The sequence below is a fragment of the Hemicordylus capensis genome, chromosome 2, assembly GCF_027244095.1.
Source record: "Hemicordylus capensis ecotype Gifberg chromosome 2, rHemCap1.1.pri, whole genome shotgun sequence".
NCBI lineage: Eukaryota > Metazoa > Chordata > Lepidosauria > Squamata > Cordylidae > Hemicordylus > Hemicordylus capensis.
Window position 1 is genome coordinate 416,433,063 of NC_069658.1, and position 24,461 is coordinate 416,457,523.

General features: G+C 45.9%; 1 protein-coding gene across 5 annotated transcripts in view; it reads right to left on the reverse strand.

Annotated features, from left to right (window-relative positions):
• RHBDL3 (rhomboid like 3) overlaps window positions 1-23,129 on the reverse strand; it is a 199,091-nt gene extending 175,962 nt beyond the window's left edge. For 2 of the 5 annotated variants that reach the window (XM_053299936.1, XM_053299934.1), the window contains exons 1-2: window positions 21,220-23,129; window positions 17,811-17,957 (exon numbers count right to left, since the gene is read on the reverse strand). In XM_053299936.1, the coding sequence (XP_053155911.1) occupies window positions 17,811-17,957; window positions 21,220-21,342 (270 nt within the window). In that variant the 5' untranslated portion in view covers window positions 21,343-23,129. Of the gene's footprint in view, window positions 1-10,221; window positions 10,246-17,810; window positions 17,958-21,219 lie in introns of all 5 variants that reach the window. The other 3 variants (XM_053299935.1, XM_053299938.1, XM_053299939.1) reach the window with 3 other exon arrangements.
• Window positions 23,130-24,461: the final 1,332 nt, after the last annotated feature.

The window sequence follows — 24,461 nt, forward strand, 5'->3', positions numbered from 1 at the left end:
GTCTGAATGTCTGCTTTGGTGATCTAGATATGAAGTGCAGGTGGTTACATTTCCTGCGGTGATGCAACACTGCCATTTATGGTCACGTGCCAGTACTGGGGCCTGATTTCTGCTTGAGTGCCAGTCAGTGAGAACTTCCTTTCCCTGATCTATGCCATCCAAGGCGACCTGTGCTGAGGTGACAGAGGAGAAGATGAAAATGGAAACTCCACTTATGCAACATGCTATGGGCCACTGGCATCTCACTTTTCTTCCATAACAACCAATAATTATTAGTAGCAATAAGATCTGTTATTACAGCCTATTTTATAGTCAAGTGAACAGCATACAACAATTTGTCCATTATCTGATTTCATAGAAATAGCATTCCCTTTCATACAAATGTCAGAATATCCATATATTTTGGGTGTCATCCCAGGTCACTCAAACAAGCCTGATCTGTACATTATGATCTTTGTATATAATGAGATGGACACACGATAGAGTCACAGTTGCAACTGTACTGAATTTTTTCAGTCTGCAGCTGAGATACAGGCCCATTTTTTTCTTTTGGGGGGCAGCTTGCCCTAAATACCACCAGGAAATTAAAAGTCACATTGCTAGCAGCAATGCTCAAAGCAAGTTTAAACCAGCTTTCTGAATCGTTGGGGAGGGAGCCAGTGTTCTCTCTAATATTTTTCCACCTGTGTGCGGAATGAGTTTTGTTCTGGGTGGTAGTATGAAGGCAGTGTGCATGGACATATATTCAGAGTGGGACCTTCCTAATTCAACCTGAGTGGGATCTAAAATTGACTGAGCGGACATCAAAAAACATGTGAGTGCGTGCACACACACACACACCTTAGACAGAAACTGGAGGGAGCTGATCGTCTTTTATGCACAGTGCAACGAAGTGCTTCTACAAATAAAATTGTCATTAAGGCAAATAACTTCTACACAACAAACTCTTGTTTCTCTTGAGGAAGCTACGGAAGGGGGTATGGGTTTAAGGTGTATATAACCAGCCTTTCAATACGTACTGCTTGCTTCCAATCAAATTTTTTAGACAGCCCTCAGTCCCCCGCCTGAATATTAATTAGATTGATGATGGGAAACAGTGACATCTACTATGCATGCACCTAATTCACAGCTCTTCTGCTTTCAGCTACATCCTTACCAGTCACCACCATATTTCATGGCCTTCTTTCCTTAAAATTTAGATACAAACATAACAATAAGATTTCTTTCAACCCAAAGCCCAAACTGGAGAAGTCAAAGGGTTAAAGCCTTGTGTGACAAAGGTTAGCCACAGTTCAGGGAGAAAACAGAAAGAAAGGCATTGTGGATTCAGACCCCACCTCAATGTTTTCTGGAAGGCCACTGGAGAAATGCAATGGTGGTTGCTAGAAAGAGAGAGGATCGAGAGCACTACTTAAGCTCAGGGTCTTTGTCACTCACAATAGGCCTCCCTTGACTCATTAATCGTGTGTTCCAGGGACAGAGTGCCTCAGACAAGAGCAGATGATTCCTGCCTTCGCTCTGGACCAGCTGTCATCCCCATCCCTCCCAAAGGTACCAGGGCAGGGGCAGGTGTTTCTGACCAACCCCCAGCCCCTATGCTCAAGACTGCTCTGTCCCCCTCTCCTCTGCCTCCAGACTCTCTGGCAGGCCACGCTGACAACTGTAAATGGGATTAAGAGCAGGGACAGATGCGAGCCGCCCACCTCCCCACTACCCACCCACCCCCCGCCCCAACACAACACATCAACAAATGAACGTTCCCAGCTTTCAAGTCCTCATGCCTCCACCACTTTATAGACTTCTCTCTCGTTTCAGGCAAAAAGAAAAAGAATAAAGCGGAGGGGGGGGCACCCTCCTTTTTAGAGTTCCTTTAACATGCCTCATTCAATGAGCAAGAATTTTTCTTTTAAGCCAGAGCCTTTGGGGTGGGGGTGGGGCTCAACAATCTATCGGCAGGAGTAGGCATTTAAAAGAAAAGCAGGGTGGGACATGGAGCACTAAAAATAATAGTATTGTAGTGGTTGTTCTGTGTTGTCGCGAGCTTCTTATGGGCCTGGCATAAGACAAGATATTAAATAAAGTATCAGGCTAGACTGAGCCTGTAGACCACCACAACAAACAAAACATGCAGACTTTGCTGCCAGAGGGCAATAACGCCTCGCCCAGACTTCCTTGAGGTTCTCTTGGCACTGCACTTCAGTGTAGACAGACAGGATTAGAATTAACTAGAGGGGCATCTAGTATTCAGGAAGCAGAAAGAACTTGGAATCAAGCCATCTCACTTATTAAGTGACATACTTTTAAGTGATTTACACTTCTCCTAGTCACCTCCACCATTTACTTTTCTGTGATTTCAAAGCCCTGTTTTTCTCCATCAATGTGTTTCTTTCTACTACAATATAAAACCAAGCTCAAATGAGGAAAAACGAGGAGGAAAATGGGAAGAGACCATGAGATTTCTCTCTCTCTTTAATCCCAAGATCCAGAAATATAAAGGCAAAGTTAAAAAAGTAAATAAATCATGTGTCCATATTCTCATATCAGGAGATTTGCATTAAAAGCAAGCAATATATAAAATATAACAAACATTTAATAATAAAAACATCCACCTGCTTTTACAAGATTCATATTCTCCACCAACACCACACCATGAAGTTAATAAACTTGAAAACCTTGTGATTTCACAGGCTGCAACAATAAATTCTTTTCTAAAGGCAAGTAATTGGTAATTTCTATCAGGGCTAAATTAGATGTAACTTTAATGATGTCCCTGTCCCTGGTATGCTTGCTGCCCCCCCCCCCACACCACCCCTATACATAACACACCAAGGGTTGGGGGCAAATTCAGATTAAAATCATGGAGGGAAAGAGTGGTGTAACTCAATCTGATCAGTCTCCAAGAATGCAAGCAAAAAACCACACACACACACACACACACACACACACACACACACACTCACCCCAGAACCAACAGTGTGATTCAATTCATACAGAGGTTAGTGTTGGAGATGCATTGACAGCATCAGTAATCCTATTGACCACTAGGGGTAGAGATAGTGAGCAAGGGAATCCCTTCTGACTAGGCTTTCTCTACTCTACTTCCCCTTCATTAGACTGATAGTTTCAGGTTTCATTCTCTTACCTGGAAGTTTTACACTCCGGGCTTTTGAAGCCCTTTAACTCGCATCTCCTCTGGAATGGAGAGTGTGCGTTCACATATCGGCCAGATTTATCCCCAAAATCCCTGCGAGTTATCGGGGAGCAGTTCACACACAATTCAGGTTTTTAACTACACGTTAAGAGTGTAGCCCGATTTATATCCGGAGTTAAAAAAATCCACTTTTTGCATTGGTTTTTGGGGACAAGTTTGCAGTAAAGCCTCCCAGTAAACTCTCAGCAAAGCCTTCTGTGTGTAAAAGTCCCTGGAGAGAGAAATTGCCTTCTCCCTCTCCTCTTCCTGTATGTAGTTAGCAGCAAGGCATGTAGGCCTTAATCTATCTACCTGATGTATTTCCTAAATAAACTACCTTATTTAGAACTCCATGTCTCTAGACAATATTAATTAGCAGTGCTCTGCTTAACTTATGCACTTCTGCTGAAGCTGGGGTAGATAAAGAAATCTCCCCTCCAAGCTCTCTAGCATTTAGCCCTTGGAAAAGCTTTTTACCACTGTTCTGTTCCTAAGGGTTCCCAGCTGTACCTATTGCTAAACGCCACTACTGCCATCAAGCAAAACAGGGCAGCAGTTTGCTTCCCTGTTCCGGGATGTCATTACAGTGTGGTTGCCAAGATGTCTGTCTCATCCTCTCTCCTGCCGTCCATGCAGCTGAGGTTTCGGCTGGCATTTCTAGAGGCTCTCTGCTCCACTGCATCATCTGTTACCATCACACCCGTGTGATGGGGTGGGAGGCCACTTGCTGGGGAATCCATGACTCCCAAATGAGCTGTAACAACAATGTTGTGAACCAGAGTGCTGGCTTAGCAATACAGAGCTTCTGGACTGGGGGCTTAGATAGAACATTCAAACTGCTCACCACAATGCTTTCTACAGTGTTGGCAAGGAGCAATGGCAAACTGCTACTAAGTCACAGAAATGACAGCCAGTTGAAACTGTTGGAGATCCAGCTCCAGATGGCATCAACCCTTTGCACCAGTAACCCTAATGACCACTCGGGGCATTGGGAGTAGAGATCGATAGTTGGGGTCTTCTTCTCTTTCTTGTTTGTCTCTGTCTCTGTGACCCCTCTATGGATAGAATGTACTCAGGAACTTCCTTGGACTTCCTTCTTCTTCTTCCCAGAATGCCTCTCTCTCTCTCTCTCTCTCTCTCTCTCTTTCTGAGAGCCATGCTTCTAAAGGTCTCTCTCTGACCAACATGTAGCTATAAGTTATATATAGGTCTTTTCCTATCATCATGCACTTCTGAATAAAGTAGATTAGTTTAACTTTACATGAATCTCCATGCTTATCATTTGCAAGCTGTTGCTCCTGAGACCCTGTCAACCTGCTATAATGGGAGTGTTAGCTCCTGAAATATTACTCTGCTATATACTGTAAGTAATTATCCCCAACAGAAACAAACCTGCTAAGCAGTCACATAAAGAGATATCTAATCCAATATGACTTTGCTCTTTAGACCTCAGCAAGGAGACTCCAGATAACCCAAACCTTTACTTTTTAGAAGGGAAAAAGATGGCTGACTGTGTTGATACTCAAAAGGGGATCTATCTGCAAGGCTTCAGTCGTACACTGCTTTGTAGAGGACAATCAGGTGGATACAAGGAAACACTCTTTTTTCTTCTTCCACAAAATAAACTGCACATATGGACGTGCATCAACAAAGACAACTCAAAGCATTTATAACGTGGTTTTATTAAAGACAAGTTTCTAGTCCTTACAGATCTGAAGCTAGAAAATGTGTAGACATGGGCAAGATTACAATAAATTGTTTAAAATCTAGAGGGTTCCAGTGTTTGTGTATCAAATGACCCCACCACCAAGAGGTGTCACTTCACCTCACTACTCCATTTGCCTATGGCCTCCAGTCTTGTTTGCCTGCCTCAATATTAATTCCCTTGCCCCAGTAATCCTGACTTCTTCCATCACTGCTCTTCTTTCCCCATCCAAATCTGGAGATTTGGGGGGCTATTGAATACGCATGAAATACATTTGCCTCATGTGTACTGTTATTCTCTTGGTATTTTTATTGTTGCAGTTTTGGTTTGGTTTTGCTGTTAACTGTTTTGATGTTTTAATTTGTTTACCTTTTATTGTTAGACACTTTAATTTGTTTTCAAGGAAGACAGGGCATATGTTCTTCAAGTAAAGAAATAACTTGCCACCCATTATTATTATTATTATTATTATTATTATTTCAATTTCTATACCGCCCTTCCAAAAATAGCTCAGGGTGGTTTACACAGAGAAATAATAAATAAATAAGATGGCTCCCTGTCCCCAAAGGGCTCACATTCTAAAATGAAACTTAAGACACACACCAGCAACAGTCACTGGGGGTACTGTGCTGGGGGTGAATAGGGCCAGTTGCTCTCCCCCTGCTAAATAAAGAGAATCACCATGTTAAAAAGGTGCCCCTTTGCCCAGTTAGCAGGGGTTGATATGCCTTCTTGACCCAGGCTGCAGCAAGCTCCAAGGTTTTGATGGGCCTAATATTTCTATTCCGCAACCAAGACACTTGCTGAAGACCTCTGGCCCCTTTGTGTATCTTATGAAATATCTGGGATGGGGCTGAGGCTCAGTGGTAGAGCATCTGCTTTGTACGCAGAAGGTCCCAGATTTTTCTGGTAATCTGAAAGTATTCTGTACTTGTTAAAAGTAGCTGGGCTAACAGCTGTATATAAACCTGTTGTGAACATGCTCAATTCTCAAGCCAACAGGATTTCCACTAGAAATGGTGTGCAAGAAAGGACAGTTAAAGAAACTAAAATAGCACTGACCACACACACACACACACTCCTTGCATTGCCCGCATCCACACTAAAACCCACAAAAACTGCTCTGCAGCCCCCTCGCTTTTCTGTAAATTGTACAAGAAACAGACCTAGATAGAAGATGGGCCAGGGTGGTGGGGAGGGAGAAATGCAATTACTTCATTCAGAAATGTGTTCCTAAACCAAGAGTAATGTGTGAAGTGCTATGGCTCAAATACACCTGAATTCTTGAGGGGTTGGCAGATGTGACTCTATACAAAACACGTTCATTCCACATCTGCAAGCACTGTAAGCAAGTGTATAAATACATTTTTAAACTCAGCAGCAAAACTACGAATATTGCACCAGAATCACACCCCTAACACACACAAAACAGAAATGCTACTTGGAACTGGCCCACACCGTAGAGCTCTTAGCTCAGTGGCACATGCTTTTGCTGGGTAAGGTCCTGGGTTCAATCCTAGCAACTCCACTTTTAAAAGATCTCCAACAAGACAGCTGAGAATAATCCCTACTTCAGGTCTTACAGAGTTGCTACAGGTCAGAATAGACAACACTAGAGCAGACTGACCGATGGTCTGACTCAGGATAAGGCACCATCAAAGCACTGCTGAGCTGTAAGAATTCTTGAAACAGCACAGCCGTCAGCCCCCTACATCACACTCCAAATGGTATCAACTGGCAATTAAGGCAGAGGAAGAGGCTACAAAATGGCAGCCCGGGGCCAACCCCATCCACTACTCCGCCATGCAGCACAAGTTGGGACTTGTGTCAAAAATTGCTGGAGCTATGCAAACAGGTATTGACTTCTCTGTCTTGTGTTTATTTGCACAGAGGCATCTGGTCTTTCGGCTCCTCATGGGACTGAAAAGAGATTCACCCAGGCACAAATTCAACAGGTGCAGCTGATGATCTCCCCAGTCATCAGCAAAAAAATAATACATTGGATTAATTTCTGCCTGAGGCACCTCTACAAAACAGAGTGCTTCCTCAAAATGCCACCTACTCTTGTGGCACTCATTGTGATCTACTTGTGGAATGTCTAATCACACTCTTTGGTGTCTGTCTCTCTCCATTGTGGCTGAGGATGAAGGGTGTTGTAGTCCAACATCATCTGAGGATCCAAGATTGGGGACCCCTATCCTGGGTGTTATACCAAGGATCCCAAGGTGGCTCAGCAAGTTGTCTTTCTAGCAGCAGGACCATGTTTGGGTTCTTCCAGTATTGCCATGTACATCATCATCATCATCATCAAAAAGGACACAATTTTTTAGGCACCTTGCAGAAGCATTTCTCTATCACCAGAACAACAACATGGAAAGTGGTTTTAAAGAAGTTCCAAGTAAGGAGAAATTCAGAATGACAGAGTGGGGGAAAAGCAAACAAAAAGTGACAGCCCACCACAAAACAGACAGCCCTCCTCAACCATCAAGACTGGAATAATCCATACCAACATACTGCCAACTGGTCCGAGACTTGTCATTAGAGTAGCAGAATAGCATGATCCTACCCCACCCCAGAGGCATCCTGTGCACAATGAGGAATGCTGCTCACCCCAGACTTATGGGCTAAATATAGAGTGCAGCTTACTGGGTTATAAACAGACACTCATCACCGCTGGCAGCAAGATTACTTAGGCAATGATAATAAGCCATCTCTTGGCCTAGAGGAGCACTTCATTGGCAAAGCAGCCCACTCGCATGTGGTTTAACCACAGGTAGGAAACAAATTATCACTTTGCCTCGTAAAAACGCGGACGCTGCCTTTCACCTGGGCCAGAGTAAGTAATAACAGTTCACTTACATAAAAAAGTATTTACACGCACGCAGAAATGGATGCAATACATTAAGAGAGTGCTGCTTGCCAGCCGTGAGCCGCAAAGCTAAGAGTCCAGGAGCATTTCTACAGGTCCATACAACTGCTTCACATTCCTTCTAAACACATTTTCACACATTACAAAAATGAAAAACAGAAAGAAAAAGGATATTGTGGGGGCAGGCGGGGGTGGGTGGGAAGTAACTCTGAATATTACTTTTCTCTCCACATATCCATTTTAAGACCCCTGTCTGAAAGCACCTGCAAATGCTCCCTGAGTGTTCACAAATCTGAACGGATCTTCAGATCCATGTGTTGAAGACACGATGCCACAAGCAACCATTAAATCTATACACACAAACAAATAAAATGTCAGCACAGAACAAATTCTAGCCTGGCAGTATTGACTTTGCTGTGAAAAGAGACAAAGGAAACCTTTGCAGAGGTAGGATTAAAGCAACAGGCTACATTGGCAGAGATATTAAACCCTCCCCCAAATAATTCAGTTCATAGCCAAGGTCTCTCCAAAAGGAGCAGGGTGACAGAGACGTGTACATACTGTATAAGGTTGGTTCACGCCATTATAGTTACAGAAGGAGAACCCTCCTATCTTAATTCAAGAGCTGTGTGCCAGTCACCTGTCAGTTAAAACCAAGGTCAGAGGCATCATCTGTGCAGGACAGCACTTCTCCGACCTCAGTTTTAACTGACAGAAAACCAAATATCGGGAGTGTGCACCCTAATTCTGATTGTGTGAACTGCCCTATAGTATATGCTGGACTTGGTCCATCCACTACAAGGGAAGTGTGAAGCCTATCCCTGTCTATCAAATGCTCTTGAAAAATGCTAAATGACAGTAGGTTTCCTTTTAAAATGAAGGGTCCCGATCCCCAGCTGGAGTAAATCAGCTCAAAAACTGAGCTTCAGTATCAGATTATTATTTTTTAAGAGACCGCATCAAACTTTTGCTACCATGCCTGCAGAGAGGTGGTTGAAAACCATGAGTTCTATTCCAGAAAAGGTCACAAGCTTTCTAACCTGACTTCACTGTATGAATGCATGCCATTCCAGAATCATGTGCCAGGAGTGTATTTCAGCCTCAAAGATACTGGACCTTTGTGTGTTGCAGTCATTCTGAAGGCTCTGTTGATAATAGGCCTCACTGTGCATGCCCAGAGGCAACGTCTGCTCAGGAACAAAACAATGATGTAGTGGGCTAGTTCACATGAACATTGGCCCACAGCAGTAGCCCCTACACATGATAACATCAGGGATGCTGGGCATTATTGCATGCAGTGATGACTGAGGTCCAGTGTTCATGTGACCTACCCCACTGACAGAGGAGTCTGCTGCACATGCACAATACAATGATATCATTGTACCATGTGGTCAAAGCAGATCTCTGCACAGAGATGGCAAGGCCCCAGTGCTGCCATGAGCAGAAGAGCAAATTTAATTTGCCCCCAAAGCTTAATTCAGCAGTATCACTGCAGATTTCTGGGGGCAGTGGATTAGAACTGTCTACATGTCATTATAAAGTCTTTCAGTACATGGTACCTGACATTTTTTCAGCCCTGGAAAATTTCCAATGAATTCCAGATCATATGTCTGGTTAAATCAATGCAGCACTGAAGTCAAAGAATTCGCCAGTATCAATTTGCCCCATATATCTTAGGCCAATCAACAGGGTGGATTTGAGTTAAATCAAACTGATTTAAATCACGATTTAAATCACTAGCAGGGTGGATAAAAATCAATTGTTTTTTTAAAAAATAAATTTTAAAAATCCGATTTAAATAAAAAAAATCCGATTTAAATTTAAAAAATCCAATTTTTTGATTTTTTTAAAAAAATCATTGATTTTTATCCACCCTGCTAGTGATTTAAATCGTAATTTAAATCAGTTTGATTTAAATCAAATCCACCCTGCCAATCAATATGGCGATCATGTCAAACCTTACTCATTGTCAGCTCTCATAAATGAATGAATGAATGAATGAATGAATGAATGAATAAATGAATAAATGAATAAATAAATAAATAAATAAATAAATAAATGATTCCATATCAGTTTGCTTCATCTGAGACTCTAGCTCATAGATGAAGAATTTAGCCTTCATTCAAAGGAGCTAGGCTGGCAATCCTGGAGTGCATTGTCTAAAACCCAAGCAAAATGCACCTTGGCACACATCAAGCTCCTTTCTTTTTACAGGGTGATCCTGGAAGAAAGGTCTCAATTGCTTGGTGGGGGAGAATTCAGTGAGTGTGCAAAGCTATGCATCTGAAGTGGGGGGTGGAAAACCCGTGTTCAGAGTAACTTCAACCAGATCACAGTAACACCAACAGCACACAGGTTATATGTTACACGACACACAGAAACTCTACAACTGGATAACTCATTACATTTCCATTGTTAACAGGTGTTAGAGCAAAACATTCTGAACTGTTCACATACCTGATCAAACAGAGCTTTCCAATGCTGAGAGGTTATGCATAAAGGAAAGAAGAGGGGAAGGGGGGAGAAAGTGTAAGTGCAGAGAAATGCAATTCATTCAGGAAATATATTCAAGTTAAGAATATAAGGCACAGTAGATCTGAAATCTATTCTTGCCTCTAACCGTGGGTCAATCTGAGGTCTTGGGCATGTCACGGATATAAAACCTCTTATACCTGTAAACTTCCTAAATAAGGATACCCTCACAGTTGCAGTCTAAAACCGTTTTTTGGGGTTTTTTGCACAGTATTCTTAAGAGAGCGTAAGTAGGCACACAGCTAATTTATATACTGAAGTGTGGATATAGCTCAGTTATTTTAGTATAGGTCTTGCCTGATCAGATAATCCCTTTATAGCAATGTTGGCTAATTTTTTTGGCAAAGATACCAAAAATCAAGTCTAAAATATGAAGTAGTACCGCCCCCCGTGAGCACACTACTGTACCTATGCAGCAGCCTTACCCCACCATGCACTGCTGCTGTGTTTAGTCTACTGAGATAGAGGGCAAGCAGAAGTGCCATCACTAGGCTCATGAGCCCCCCTGATCCTGCCCAGATGCATCACAAAAGCATCACCGCCGTCTATTAAAATCATCGGGGGGGGGGAGTTCGTCTGAGGGCGCCACCAGCTCGTCTGATGGCAACTCAAAGGGGAGCCTTCTCTGTAGTTCCCCCACCCACCCACCCCCGGGCTGTGGAATGCACTCCCTGCTGTGATTAGAGCTGCTGTATCCCTGATGGCTTTTAGGAAACAGCTGGACACGTCTCTTCAGTCAGGCTTTTTAGCTGAAGATTTGATGGTTTTAGTTGATGTTTTATTGATTGTTTTTAATTTTATATGTTTTCAGTGGTTAATCTTTGAGGTTTTTTTGTTATTGTAAACCACCTAGAGACTTCGATAGTGGGCGGTATGGTATATAATAGAATAGACTAGAATAGAATAGAATAAAGCCCCCATGTCACTGGTAGGCTATTCATCCTTTAGGGCTTCTGCTCCAAGTGGTCTCAAAACACCTCAATTCACCCCTTGTCAGGTAATTATCAACCACATCACATAATAACAAAACACAGTTATATTACACTTGCAGCGTACAAAATGCTTTACAGTTATAGCCGTACTGGTCCTCACAACAGTTTTGTGAGGCACATAACTGCGATCTTATTTTATATTATTATTATTATTATTATTATTATTAATTCGATTTCTATACCACCCTTCCAAAAATGGCTCAGGGAGGTTTACACAGAGAAATAATAAATAAATAAGATGGCTCCCTGTCCCCAAAGGGCTCACATTCTAAAAATAAAAAACAAGATAGACACCAGCAACAGTCACTGGAGGTACTGTGCTGGGGGTGGATAGGGCCAGTTACTCTCCCCCTGCTAAATAAAGAGAATCACCACGTTAAAAGGTGCCTCTTTGCCCAGTGAGCAGGGGCAAAATAGAAGGAGAACTGAAGCTGGAAGAGCACAATTTCCCCGAGGCTCAGCCAAAGGGTTCATGGGATTAAAAGCAAGTGTTCATGGTACAAGTCCACCAGACCATAATGCAAGAGGGAGCAATCTTGGCACTCCAGCTGTTGAACTATCAATCCCATCATAAGTTGTGGCCAGGCATGATGAGCATGGTAGTTCAACAGCCGGAGGGCCAAGAGTACCCTTCCCTGCCGAAATGTCTCTCTACCACATCCAGATGTGCCAAAATTACACCCAGGCATGCATCCTTAGAGCCAGTTCACACATCAGACTCTGCTCACCACTTGTAGAACATACTGAGGTCGTTCTCGCCATCAGCCTACCCAGGTACAGCAGCACTAGCCCAGGTAGGGCTGGTTGTAAGAACAGCCAGTAGGGACATGCATGGAAACAGCAGGGGGTGGTTCAAAGGTGGGGGGGATACCTTGAAGGGTGCCCTTACCCCTACCCATGGGGGAGGGTGCCCTTACCCCTCCTGACGTGTTTCCTTCACTGGCGCTCCATTGAATAAGTCCCCTTGGGGCAGCAGCGTACCTCCCTGCCGCCCAGGTGTCCTCCTCCGCCGGAAATTAAAGGAAGTACCAAGCGCGCCTGTGCACACTAGGCATGTGCACGTCGAGCATGCGTGTGCACACACGTGCTCTGGGTACTTCCTTTAACTTCCGGCCAAGGAGGACACCGGGGCAGCAGGGAGGTATGCTGCTGCCCCAACAGGGACTTATTCAATGGAGAGCTGGCGGTGGAAACGCACCAGGAGGGGTAAGGGCACCCTCCCCCACCCTTAAAGATATGCCCCCGCCTTCAAACCGGCCGGTCAATCGAACCGGTTTGGAGTCCCAAAGGGCCTCCGAACCGGTAACGTACACATCCCTAACCACCAGGATCATGACCGATCCCAGCACTCCTCCACCAGGTAGCCCGGATTTTCTACCCAGGCTAAAAGTGAGGTTGGGCCCTTCTACCTCACCAACCAGGTTGGGCCCTTCTACCTCATCAACCAGTTGTGTGGACACTAGGGCTGCCAGCAGCCTGAGCATCCATAGAGCCAGGCAAAAGGAATAGCCAGGAACATGGAACTCCCCCAATGCATCATGCTCCTCACACAGTGCATTGTGGGATACCAGAGGACCTTCTCCTTCTGATCCCAGCTCTGCAAATCATCGGCATGACACTTGTGTGGGCACACCCTCAGCAGAACAAGAAAGAGCTTCCAGTCATCTGGGAGGGGACAGGTAGGAACCTGCCTACCCCCCGCACCTACCCCCCAGCCTACCAGTCTGGTGTGAATGACCTTAAGGTGTGATCAGATATGTAGGCCAGGGCTTAACAAATCCCAGGTGCAAGGAAACCATGGCACCTAGAAATTTAACCATGACACTTAGACCAGGATATTCAGAGGTAGATTGTCTTTATTTGTCCTAGGCATCCCTGTTTGTAAAGGGGCCAAAAAAAAAAGCCCATTCCAACTTCACAATGTCTGCCACCAAGTCTGGTAATTTTGTCAAGTGTCCATTTTCTGGCTCCTAAGTTTTTGGGCTAGCTCCTCAATTCAAAGCAAGGCAGAGGTCTGGTGTAGGCCCCATTCATCTGCCACAAAATGGCAGATGGATAGATGATGTAGGCAGAGTGTATATGCATAGTGACGTATGCACATGTGCTTCCAATCTCATGATACATTCTATATATGAGGGACTGCATGCGAGCCCAATGCTTATTCACATACTCCACCGCATATAGTCGACATACTGGAAGTGCTCACACAAAGCTTTTGGCCTGCCACAATGTTGGGAAAGAAGTAGGGACCAACCCTTATGGTTGCAATCGCAGAGTCCTTCTCCTAACCTGCCTGACCCCTCCAAGTTATTCACTTTTTGCATCTGGATGTAGACTCGGGAGATTACAAACAGATACAAAACCATACCAGAAGTGCTTGACTGACTGCAAATACAACTGGAATTAAAAAAACAACATCAGATTTTAGATAGAACAGCATGTTGTCTGCTCTGGATAACCTCTGGTTAAAGAAGAACATCATATATCATCAGCCCGTCAAAATTCACTCCATGGCAAGAGTCTACAGTTTACTTATTAACTCTCTGGAACCCCACAGAACAATCAAGCTTCTGCCTGAGTGAATATTCATTTATATAAGACCCCCACTTGCCACTGTAAATCTGTCTAGTGATTGGGAGAATGTTCAATCCCAGTTTTGTTTAACGTAATTCCAGATGCTGCCAGACATTACAGCAATGCCATGTCCCTGGCAGCTGAGCTTCAGGTTTAAGTGCTTTTCTTGGTAACAATCCCCTTAAGTGGCACAGGAGGGAAATGCTTGACCAACAAACAGAAGGTTGCCAGTTCGAATCCCTGCAGGTATGTTTCCCAGACTATGGGGAACTCCTATATCAGGCAGCAGCGATATAGGAAGATGCTGAAAGGCATAATCTCATACTGCGCGGGAGATGGCAATGGGAAACCCCTCCTGTATTCTACCAAAGACAACCACAGGGCTCTGTGGGTGCCAGGAGTCAAAATCGACTTGATGGCACCCTTTACTTTACTACCTACTACAACTACTACTACATCCTGCCAGTTGCTTCTCAACAAACAAGCCTGTCTCAAGTCTCCAATTAAAATCTAGGGGGAGAGGGGGATTGTCCACACAAACCATCATGAACTCCTCATACCCAACCAGGCATTACTTTGTCAAACCATATCGGTGTTTGTGGCCTACCCTCTTCCCATCTCTCTACAATTTGCGTGCATCAGTATCTTCAGCCTTATCAAGGTCTACTTTAACCCCAATTCTCAACATGGGGCAAAGTTTGTATTTGTCTTTTCTCTCTAGAGCAAGAGTGGCCAACCCACAAGTCTCTAGCTGTTATTGAACTACAACTCCCATCTTCCTCAGCTGTAATTACAGCTGGGGATGATGGGAGCTGCAGAGGTGGGCTGCCCCTACTCTACGGCGACGAGATGCAAAAGAGCCCAATAGCGCTCCTGCACCTTTAACAGATGTACAGAAGAGGAGATTTCAGCAAGCACATCTTGTCATGTGTGTGGGGGGCGGTGTGGGGAGAGAACTGCACCTTCTCAAGTCTCTTCTGCCACACAGCTATAACAGGCAGAGGAGCCCTTGTGTTAGCAATAGTAGTTCTCACCACTTTTTTTAAAAAAAACAAAGCTAAGTATAAAAAAGAAAATGGTGGAGATGCCAAGAAGTAGATGGTGGTGTTGTCAGTGGTGCAACTCAACCATGCCCAGGTCCTGATCCAGTAAAAACCTGTGGTGTACCAGTACACATTAAGTGTGCAATTAACAACTTTCTAATCACCATGATCCCCAAGAGCTATGTAATGTTAGTGCTGACATGCAAATAAGTCTCAGTATCAACGAGGCAGATATGGTTGAACAGATTTAGAGACAGAGGCCGGAGTGGAGAAAGAAATATGTGGGATGGGAATATGTTATGTTGTGTGTTGAAATGTTTCTAAAAATGCATACTTGCATAAATATACCTGTTTTATAGTCTTAAATTCTTATGAGTTCAGTTGCTGTTTGTGATCTCAAGAACCCATATGTTAAAAAATACTGTGTGTGTCATGGTGTATGTGGGGATGTGTGTGTCATGGTGTGTGTGTGGGGATGATGTTTAACTTGCAGCTGGGTGAGGGCCCTCCAAAGGCCATTAGGTCCAGGATCCAAAATTACCTAGGTGCACTTCTGCTCAGTGGCAGAAAGTCCCAGCTTCAATTCTTAGCAACTCTAGTTAAGCAGGATCTCAGATAAGCAGTGCTGGCAAGTTCTCTGCCCAAGACTTTGGAGATCTGCTACCAACCAATACTGCAGACAGCACTGGGTTAGAATAACCAATATTCTGATTCAGTATAAGGTAGCTTCATGTACATTCATAAACACTGACCTCAGCACCTTTCCCCATAATGCCAGATATGAAAAGAAGCTAACTGTGGTTACTTAGTGGTGAGTCAAAAGTGCCCTGAACATGCTCAGATGAACTCTTTTCATTATTACTTCACATGTCCCAGGGCTGACCTTAAAGCAAGCTAAATCCTGGTTCCAATTGGTGCATGAAAAACATTATCAAGTGACTTGGTTTTTAGACTACAACATTCAGACATCAGAACTGTCATCTGGTTGTAGCTATTGAATGTTTGTGGAGAGATGCAGAGTATGGCTGCCAACTACTCAATCAACACCTCTAGATGTGCCTTCAATAGCAGCTTAATCTGCAAATATTTGCAGATTATTATGCTCTTCTCCATACTGTGCCGTTTTCTGTCAATCAAGATGATATTAAAGGCACAAGAGCAGACCTGGCCTTTTTTCTGGTCAGCAGGCAACCCTGCATGCTGAGTGCTTTGCAGAAACAGACTAATGGATAACTTCATAAATAATAATACTAAACTTTATTTGTTAGCCACCCCATAACAAATATCTTAATTCTACAATCTGCTGTAGCAGCTCAAAAGGAATCAACTTGCTTTTCATTGCGTCATGGTAGAAATGAAACATACTCACTGATGCTGGCCCAACAATTATGGGAAAGAGTTAACAACAAAATCTAAGACATTTTAAAGGCTAGACACTTGGGGGGCTATAATTATGGAGGTTTAAATGCCTGTTTGCCTCTGAAAGAGCGGTTCCGGTCTCTTGTGTAATATTAAATGTGGCTTCCCTTCTCTAATTACATATATTGTTAAACATAGCTTTCCCAGGTAATAATATCAGGTTTATTATTACTTTCTGGGAAAGAAATGCAGCAAGACAATTGTATTTAAATATTAAGGATGGGTACAAGCACTACAAAATCCGACCCTTTCCCCTCTGGTCTTGTAGAAGCTCCCCTCCCAACCACACTTCTGGTAAACCTGGATTCTGGACTCCCCATTATGCTTGAATCACAAGCAAAGGAGGACTAGCCCTCTCACCTATTGAGATAGCCCTCTCAGCTACTATCTTTAGAAAGCTATGGGGTGGGGTGGGGGGCATCATTTGGCTGAAATTGGGTGCGGCTTCTGAATTTCAGAAGGCAACCCGCCGGCATAATTTCCAACACAATTCAAACAGAGCCTCCACAGGGATCTGTCCTATGCAGAGAGCCAGCCAATAAAGAGACATTGCAGTCAAGAGCTGAACTTCAGCAACAGCCACACTGCTGTCAGAAGTGGCTCACCACTCCAAGCCAGGAGCTTCCGTGCCCATGCACTGGGATTCCTTATAGTGAGGCATTCAAGACTGCACAGCGGACAGAGGAAGAAGGCAGCCCTTGCCCTGGCTTGGCTATAAATACCCCCAGGTGAGGCCTGGTTCTTTACACAGGCAACAGACTCTGGCTTTGCTCATGTGGCTCGTTCACTTTCCCAGCTGTCTCCGCCTAGCTCCCCTCCAACATACCTGCTCCCCTCCCAATCTGCCCCCTTACCTATTCACTTACCTGCCCTTCAGCAGCCTCATTCCAGCCCACCCCTCTTGGGTGGATTTCTCAGTGCACTCTGGCTGACCATCCATTTTGTCCTTGGATTAGCCCTCCTGGGAGCCAGCCCCAGAGCTCCACCCAATTCAAACCAAGGACTCACACCAGCTCTCTGTATGCTCAGGGGCAGAGGCTATGTCCCACTGCCGACACCCACCCCACACTAGAGAGCAATGCAACCCTACCACACAGGATTGCACACCAGGTAGAGCCCTGTACAGAAGCTAGATACTCCATGTTATTGCCAAATATTTGGGCAGAATACGTAGCTGTATCTTCCCCCAACAATGACATTGCTTCACATGGCTGTACAAATGAGGTCACAGCCATCCTTTCCCCTGCCTCCCCAATGACGACTCACCACAACTCAGTCACATTTCCCATCCAGCAAGTGAGAAAACATGTCTCACTACTCATGTGTGTAACCATATTTGGAGGCAGAGAGGAATTTCCCCACACAGGTCATTCTGGCAGGACATCTGCCAAGCGTGAATGGCAGAGCAGTGGTAGCTACAGTCTCCCGAAGCACAGAGCTTGGTTCCCTTGCACGAGCTACCTGAGACTACTTGTGCTGCACGTACCTTTCTGGCATGCTTCTGCCCTCTGCTTGTATCAGACTGTGTTCTGGACAGCAAAGGTTGATCTGTGGGGGGCCGGTGGGTTGGCAGCCTTGCCTTTGGGCAGCAGGTTGGAGTAGATGAACTTTGGTTCCTTCCAACTCTATGGTTCTATAAGGCAGGAAGTAACGGGATGTGTGGATAGGAGGTAGGCAAGGAACAACACACTGGATATTCTACCCACTCTCTAGCACGCCAACACTGACTACATTAACTACTAACAGAACACATCAACAAAAACAAGTTGTTAAGTGTGCATTAGATGCATGTGCAACCATTATAATACACACAATCAAGGTGTGGATTAGAGGAAAACGTTTTCTCCAGAAGCAAGAATGAAAATCTCCCAAGAAACAAAAAGGCCTGATTTTTGTCCAAGCAATGTTTCCCACATTCAAGTGTCTAATGCTAAAGCAGCAACAGACAGCACAGGAAGCTGCCATGCATATCGTCGCGGCCAACGTTGTGGTGAGCACTGTATGGCAAGGACGACTTCACGCAATGGTATCCAATGGCTCAATTCAGCACTGAAGCGATGGAGTAAGAGGGGAGCCTTGGAAGGAATTCCAGGGCACATCCGGCAACAGGAATAGTATGCAGATGGATATGGATATGAGGAAGCATGTTGCCCCTTACTCAAAGCTCGTGAGTTACTCTGCCCGACATAAAGGCCTGACACCAGGAACTGTGTGCCATTTCTGCCCCTGTCACCACCACCACGCAAGTTCTATTGTTGGAGTCTGCTGTCATCTGGGAAGTTCCTGCACACACTGACACTACAAATTTAAGCCATTTTCTAACTGCCACAATTCCCAAACAAAGAACCCAGGGAACTGTAGTTCTGTGAAGGAGGTAGAATTCATTGACAACAAATTTATCAACCCCACAAATCTACAATTTGCACAATTTGACGGGTGGGGCGGAATGCCATGAGAATTTAACTACATATGCAGGTTTCAAATTAGTTCAGATCTATAGTGTAGAATAGATGTGCCTCAAGAGTACACTACTGATTATATCTGTAGTAGAGATAGAGATATACTCTAAATCGTAACAGACACTTTACATTGGTTAAACTATGCAGGCACCTCTCAGGGTCCCAGGTTCAATCCCTGGCACCTCCAACTAGGGCGGAGAGAGACTGCTGCCTGAAACCTTGGAAAGCTGCTGCCAATCAGTGTGGCCCAAAGGTTTTCAACCTTTGGAGAGGGGGCCACAGCTCAGTGGAAGAGCATCTGCTTCGCATGCAGAAAGTCCCAAGTTCAGTCCCTGGCGGCATCTCCAGGTAGGGCTGGGAAAGGCTCCTGCCTGGAACCTTGGAGAGCCACTGCCAGTCAGTGTAGACAACACTGAGCTCAAGAGATCAATGGTTTGACTTGCTATAAGGCAGCTTCCAGTTTACCTATGTACTTATGGAAGGCAGCTTGTTTGCTCCTGATCTGGCACCCGCTGTTGTCTGGGTGACAGACAGGAGGTCTCTTCAGGTGCAAGCTAGTCCCTCTAATTCTACCACAGAAGTTACTGTGGAATTAGAGGGCTTTGCATACCAGTGCTGCTTGGAGCATTGTGAATTACAACACAGGATCTCCTAAGAAGTTTATCGTTGGAGTTGGAGTTATTCAAGCCTCAGTATGGCTTGAATACTTGGGCTACTGAGCACTAGTAAGCCTTCAGAACAGGAGCTGAGCAGTCAGGGACAAGTTAAATGAGAAGCTTGACTGGAGGAACACCCAGGGAATCACTGACTGTCATCAGGCTGCTTGCTCTAGAAGTGCTTAGCTAGCAGCATATCCCATCCCAGAGACCTAGGCGCTTGTTCCCATTTTGGTGATTAATCTTGCAGCAGCTACGGGTTAAGAGTGATACAGCATCCCTACGTCTTTATCCAAGCAGTCAGATGGCGCTGGAGGGGGCTGCATTCTCTGAGAAAGATACTGCTCTGGGTCACTAATAAGGTCCCCCTGTTTAAGAATCTTTAGAGATTAAGGCTTACAACTAAGTTAGTCTGCTTAGGAAGGCTGGAGGTTCACATATAAAGTAGCGCGGACACACTTAATGAAAATGAAAGTGCATGTGGTTGCATTCCAGACAGGGAACAGGATTCAGACCAGTGTGCTTGGTTGCAAAATCGCCTGGAATTACTGGAAAGAGCAGGCATTTCCTTGAAAGCCCTTCTTTGCATTTGCTTGCTTACCCCAAATACTATATATTAGTGCCAGTAATCAAAGATTCCTGACAGGTAAGCACCCAGGTGAAGCGATGCCACCAATTGAAAAGTCCACAGCAAAAGTAAAGAAGCATATTATGAGTATGAAGAGTCTGGGAGATAGATGGGAAAGCAAATAACACTCCCTGACTCCCTGTAAACAAAGTTACTGCAGATTATGTCATGTCTGATAACCCAAGAGTCCAAGAAATATATCATGAAGTCATCGGTGGTAACCCATAATGTGGGTGGTAGGCTACAGAAACTTATGCATCACTGCAGTACATGGTAGCACAGAACTGGTCTACATCAGAAGGCAGGCAGTAATTATCTAGCATAAAGTCATTTTTCCACTCACTCCATGAGTTATCATTTTCTTCACGTGTAGTCTCAAATCTTTCCTCTGAGGAGCTCAGAGAGAGGTACACAGGAGCGGTGATTCCATTTAATCTTTCCAACAGCCCTGCAAAGGAGGCTAGGCTGAGAGAGAGTGACTGGTCCAACGTTCGCCAGTGTTTCATGACTGAGCAGGGGATCTGCTGGCAGGACCACGGTGATCCAATCCCTTGTATTAAGTCTACTGCTCAATTTCATTCTATTTTTCTCAGTTCCCACAGAGGGCAGCAATAGCAGCTCTTGTCTGTGTGAACACAGCTAGTCAGTGGTAGGTTACTCCTGACTAATTACCACTTTTGTGCCAGTGTGGCCAGGCCTGGATATTTTGCCAAGATTGCGAAAAATAAATCTTGTCTAAGATACAACTTGCTGTGCTGGTTCACTGAGGAAGGGGGGCGATTTAATTTGGCTCAATATAAGATATGCCAAGATGACCCCCCCCCAAAAAAGTGTCTGTATGCTGATTTGCTTCAAGCAAAGAAAGCGAGGGACATTATGATGGCTTCAATCCTATGCACACTTACGTAGGAGTAAGAGCCACTGAACTCAAAGGAACATATTCCTGAGTAAATCTACGTAGGATCGAGCTGCAAGCGGACCCTTAGTGAGCTCCTATGACAAAAACCCTTTTCTTCGGACTTTCTCTTGCTAGAAAGAATCAACTTCCCCCTTTTAATGCCCAAGTTTATTTTTAAATATCTTGATCCGATTAAAGTCAACTGGGGATGGAGTGGGGCGGGGGAGGGGGGAGCAACATCAAATGGAACTTACGTCCTCCGTGGCCATGGGCAAGACATCCTCGGTTTCCAGTACCTCGATCGCTTCTGCTTCGGAAGAGGCGGCCACAGCAGGAGATGGGTTTGCACGCGTTTGTTCCGGCAACCTGTCTCCCATGCTTGGAAACAGCTGACTCTTCCCCCTCCCGATCCCTCCTCCTCCGCCGCCGCCCTCCCTTTCCAATCACTCCTCTGTGGGATCTTCGGCAAATATGGGATCAAATCCAGAGCAACCTCGCCGGTGCCTGGCAAACTTTCAAAGCCGCCAACGCAGCAGCCTGCCCCCGCACTCGCCCACCATGACTCCTGCAGGCAGCCAGAGTTAGAGAGGTGGGTTGGGGGCTTGGGAGTCTACCACCCCACGAGAGCAAGAGGCAGGAGGCGTTCTCCAGCCCGCATGATGCTGGCTGGGGCTTGGATCCCGCGACAGGCCAGGCCGCCCTTCTCTGGACCTCCTCTAGCGAAAAGACTTGGCAAAACTTTGGCCCCTCGGGCGGGGTCTCCTCCGCTCCTCGTCCACGCACGACCTGCGCGCAGCCTCCGCAGGACTAGCCCGAGCACCTCGGCTTATTGGGCCCCTGCCGCCGCCTTAGTCCCACCACTCGGAGGAGCAGTGCCACGCCACGCGGGGAGACCACTGCTCTGTGGCAGCATCACAGCCATCCCGACGGGGTCTCCTCCTTTTTCTCATGGAAGCGGGGGCCGCGCTTCCTCATGAGACCGGCAGGGCCCCCTGGTTTGCAAATCCTGCAGGATTAAGCCATAGAGAGCCAAGGGATTTCATGGGCAGGGGGCAGGAGGAAGGGGTTCGAAGCGACGAGGAGGAGGAGGAGGAGGAGCGAGTCGCCCCCGATCAGCTCAATCGGCCAGGAGTCGATCTCCTGAAGCTGGCCAAGAGGATTCCCTTCCGTTTCAGTCCCGATGAGTCTGCAAGGAGAAGCTGGCGAATCACAGGCGCTGCAAAGGCACAACTTCGCAGACAAGCTCCTGGCGGGGCTGAGGGACAGAGCTCTGCCTTGCGGACTTGTTCAGGAAAAGTAGAAGCCCTAATCGATCCACCACCTTGCTTCATAGCCTAGAGGCCATCGCATCATGCCCAGACCGTATTCCCCACTGCTAACAGCTCTGTTCTGTTGCAACGAAGCAGTACGCTCAACGATAAGGCAAGGGCGGGCATGCAAAGAGCGCCGGCAGTTTTCCCCTCCTCAGGTGACCTTGCAAAGAAAGTCTATGGAGTAGATGCCCTCCTGTCGGAATTTGCAGTCCCAACCTCAGATGAGCCGGTAACTCGGCGACCACTTTGGAACCAACGCGCAAAAGCGCCTCGCGTCGCTCGATGTCGCGATAAGCCCCTCCGGATCGCCGCTGCCGGCCCTCCTCCCAAAGCGGCCGTGGCACTACGGGGGGGAAAGGCAATCCAGCCGATCCCTGCAAACTGCACAGCGATTGCCTCAAGCGCTAGCAGGAAAAAGCGACCCGCTCATATTGCTAGGGCAAGCAAAAGAGGAGAACGAGGCTTCCAGGCTAGCAAGAAACGGAGCTTTTGCGGATCTACCAGCACATGTGTTCCGGGTCCAGGCGTTACAAACCGAAGGCAGACGGGTGTTGGAGCGAACGAGGCACGTTCCTCTCCAAGGCCGTCGCTGGTGAAGCCGTTTGCTGCATGCACTCGGCTTCCTGGAGCCGAGTGTGCCCGAGGATTTGCTGCTGCTTGCCCTGCAGGATCCGATCGTGTGGGACCGGATGCGTCCTTCCGGGCCCTGAGCCCGGTCTGCCTCGCTTTTCCCCACCACCACCCTGCACTGGCCGGGTTGGGGCGGGGGGGGAGAAAAAAGTGATTTATTGCGTGGAAGTTTATTAATTACCAACCGCAGTTCCCCGAAGGAGTTCTGAACCTAGCCTGGGAGTCCCCCTTACTTTCCAGAAAGGGCGGGATCTTACTTAGCATAGTCCCGCCCTCTTGTTTACATAGAGAGAATGACGCGTTGCGGGGCGCACGTGGTCTATGCGCCAGCGGTGGAGCATCCCGGGTGATTGTGCCGCGGGCTTCTGAGGAGAGGGCTTTCCTTCTGCCGCGGGGGCGGGAGTCCGAGTCGCAGCAGGCGGGCCGCCGCGTGCTTGAGGCAAGCTGAAGGAACTTGCAGCTTGGGATACGTGAGAACAGCAGTACCCCTAATTATTCAGCTATAACATACTGGAAGAGTGTATAAAACGGGGGGGCCGGGGGCAGCAAGCTCGGTGGTTTGCGAGCTGACGGTGTCTGTGTCTCTAGTACATCTTGGCGCCTGAGGAGATCATATAGCAGGCGTGTGCTGCAAAATTTAAATCTGTCTTTCCCAGTTCTCTCCCACATGCCCTTCTCTGTGAGGCCTTCTGGACTTGCTTCTTAAAGAAGTGGTACACAACAGTAGCCCCCTGTGCTTCCTGCAGTAAGTGCCACCAATTGTTATAATTCCTTCCATATATGATAAACAATTTGGAGTGCCAGTTGACCAAAAGGAAGGAAAATGGCCTGGCCTTCTGACCTTTTGACAGCTGCTTGATCTGCACTGCAAAAATTAGCACATTAGTTTTTCAGAGCTTGCAGACAAACCTTCACCTGCTGGTATGTGCACATCAAGCTACTGCTGAAGGTAGCACTATATACTATAGACCAGCTTAAAAGTTCATAGTCCTATATACAATTGATAATTATTAATCCAATCCTATGTGTGTGTTCTTGGAAATAAGTCCCACTGAGTTCAATTGAACTTACTACCAAGCAAGTTCCATATAACAGACTTAACATAAGAAGTCCTTATTCTTTGACATAACAGCCTTGTGGGGTTCTTAAAGTTCTTGTTTTTGGATGAGAAACTGAGATTGAGGCTGAGTGATGGCTGAGCTCACCTGGGATCTGAAACTTGGTTTCTCAAGTCTACTTCAGGGTACAACACCCAAACTGTCTGAAAACATTTAGAAGTATTTGCAACAAGGTAGCCCCCCCACCCCCCACTAACAATGCTGACATTTGCAAACATTGAATAAATTCATACAGTAAGGATCCTGCTCCAGGGCAGAGATTTGGACTCTAATGGGTCCAGTTCTGGGGTTTGTATTTCTCACTCTTTGGCTAGTAGTTTTTTGGGGGGCAATTTGGATCAGAGCTTATAGCACAGGAAAAAGGACTTTTGAAATATGTCCAGAGTGCCCCTGACTGCTTTTTTTTTTTTTTTGCGGGGGGGGGGGGATCAGGAG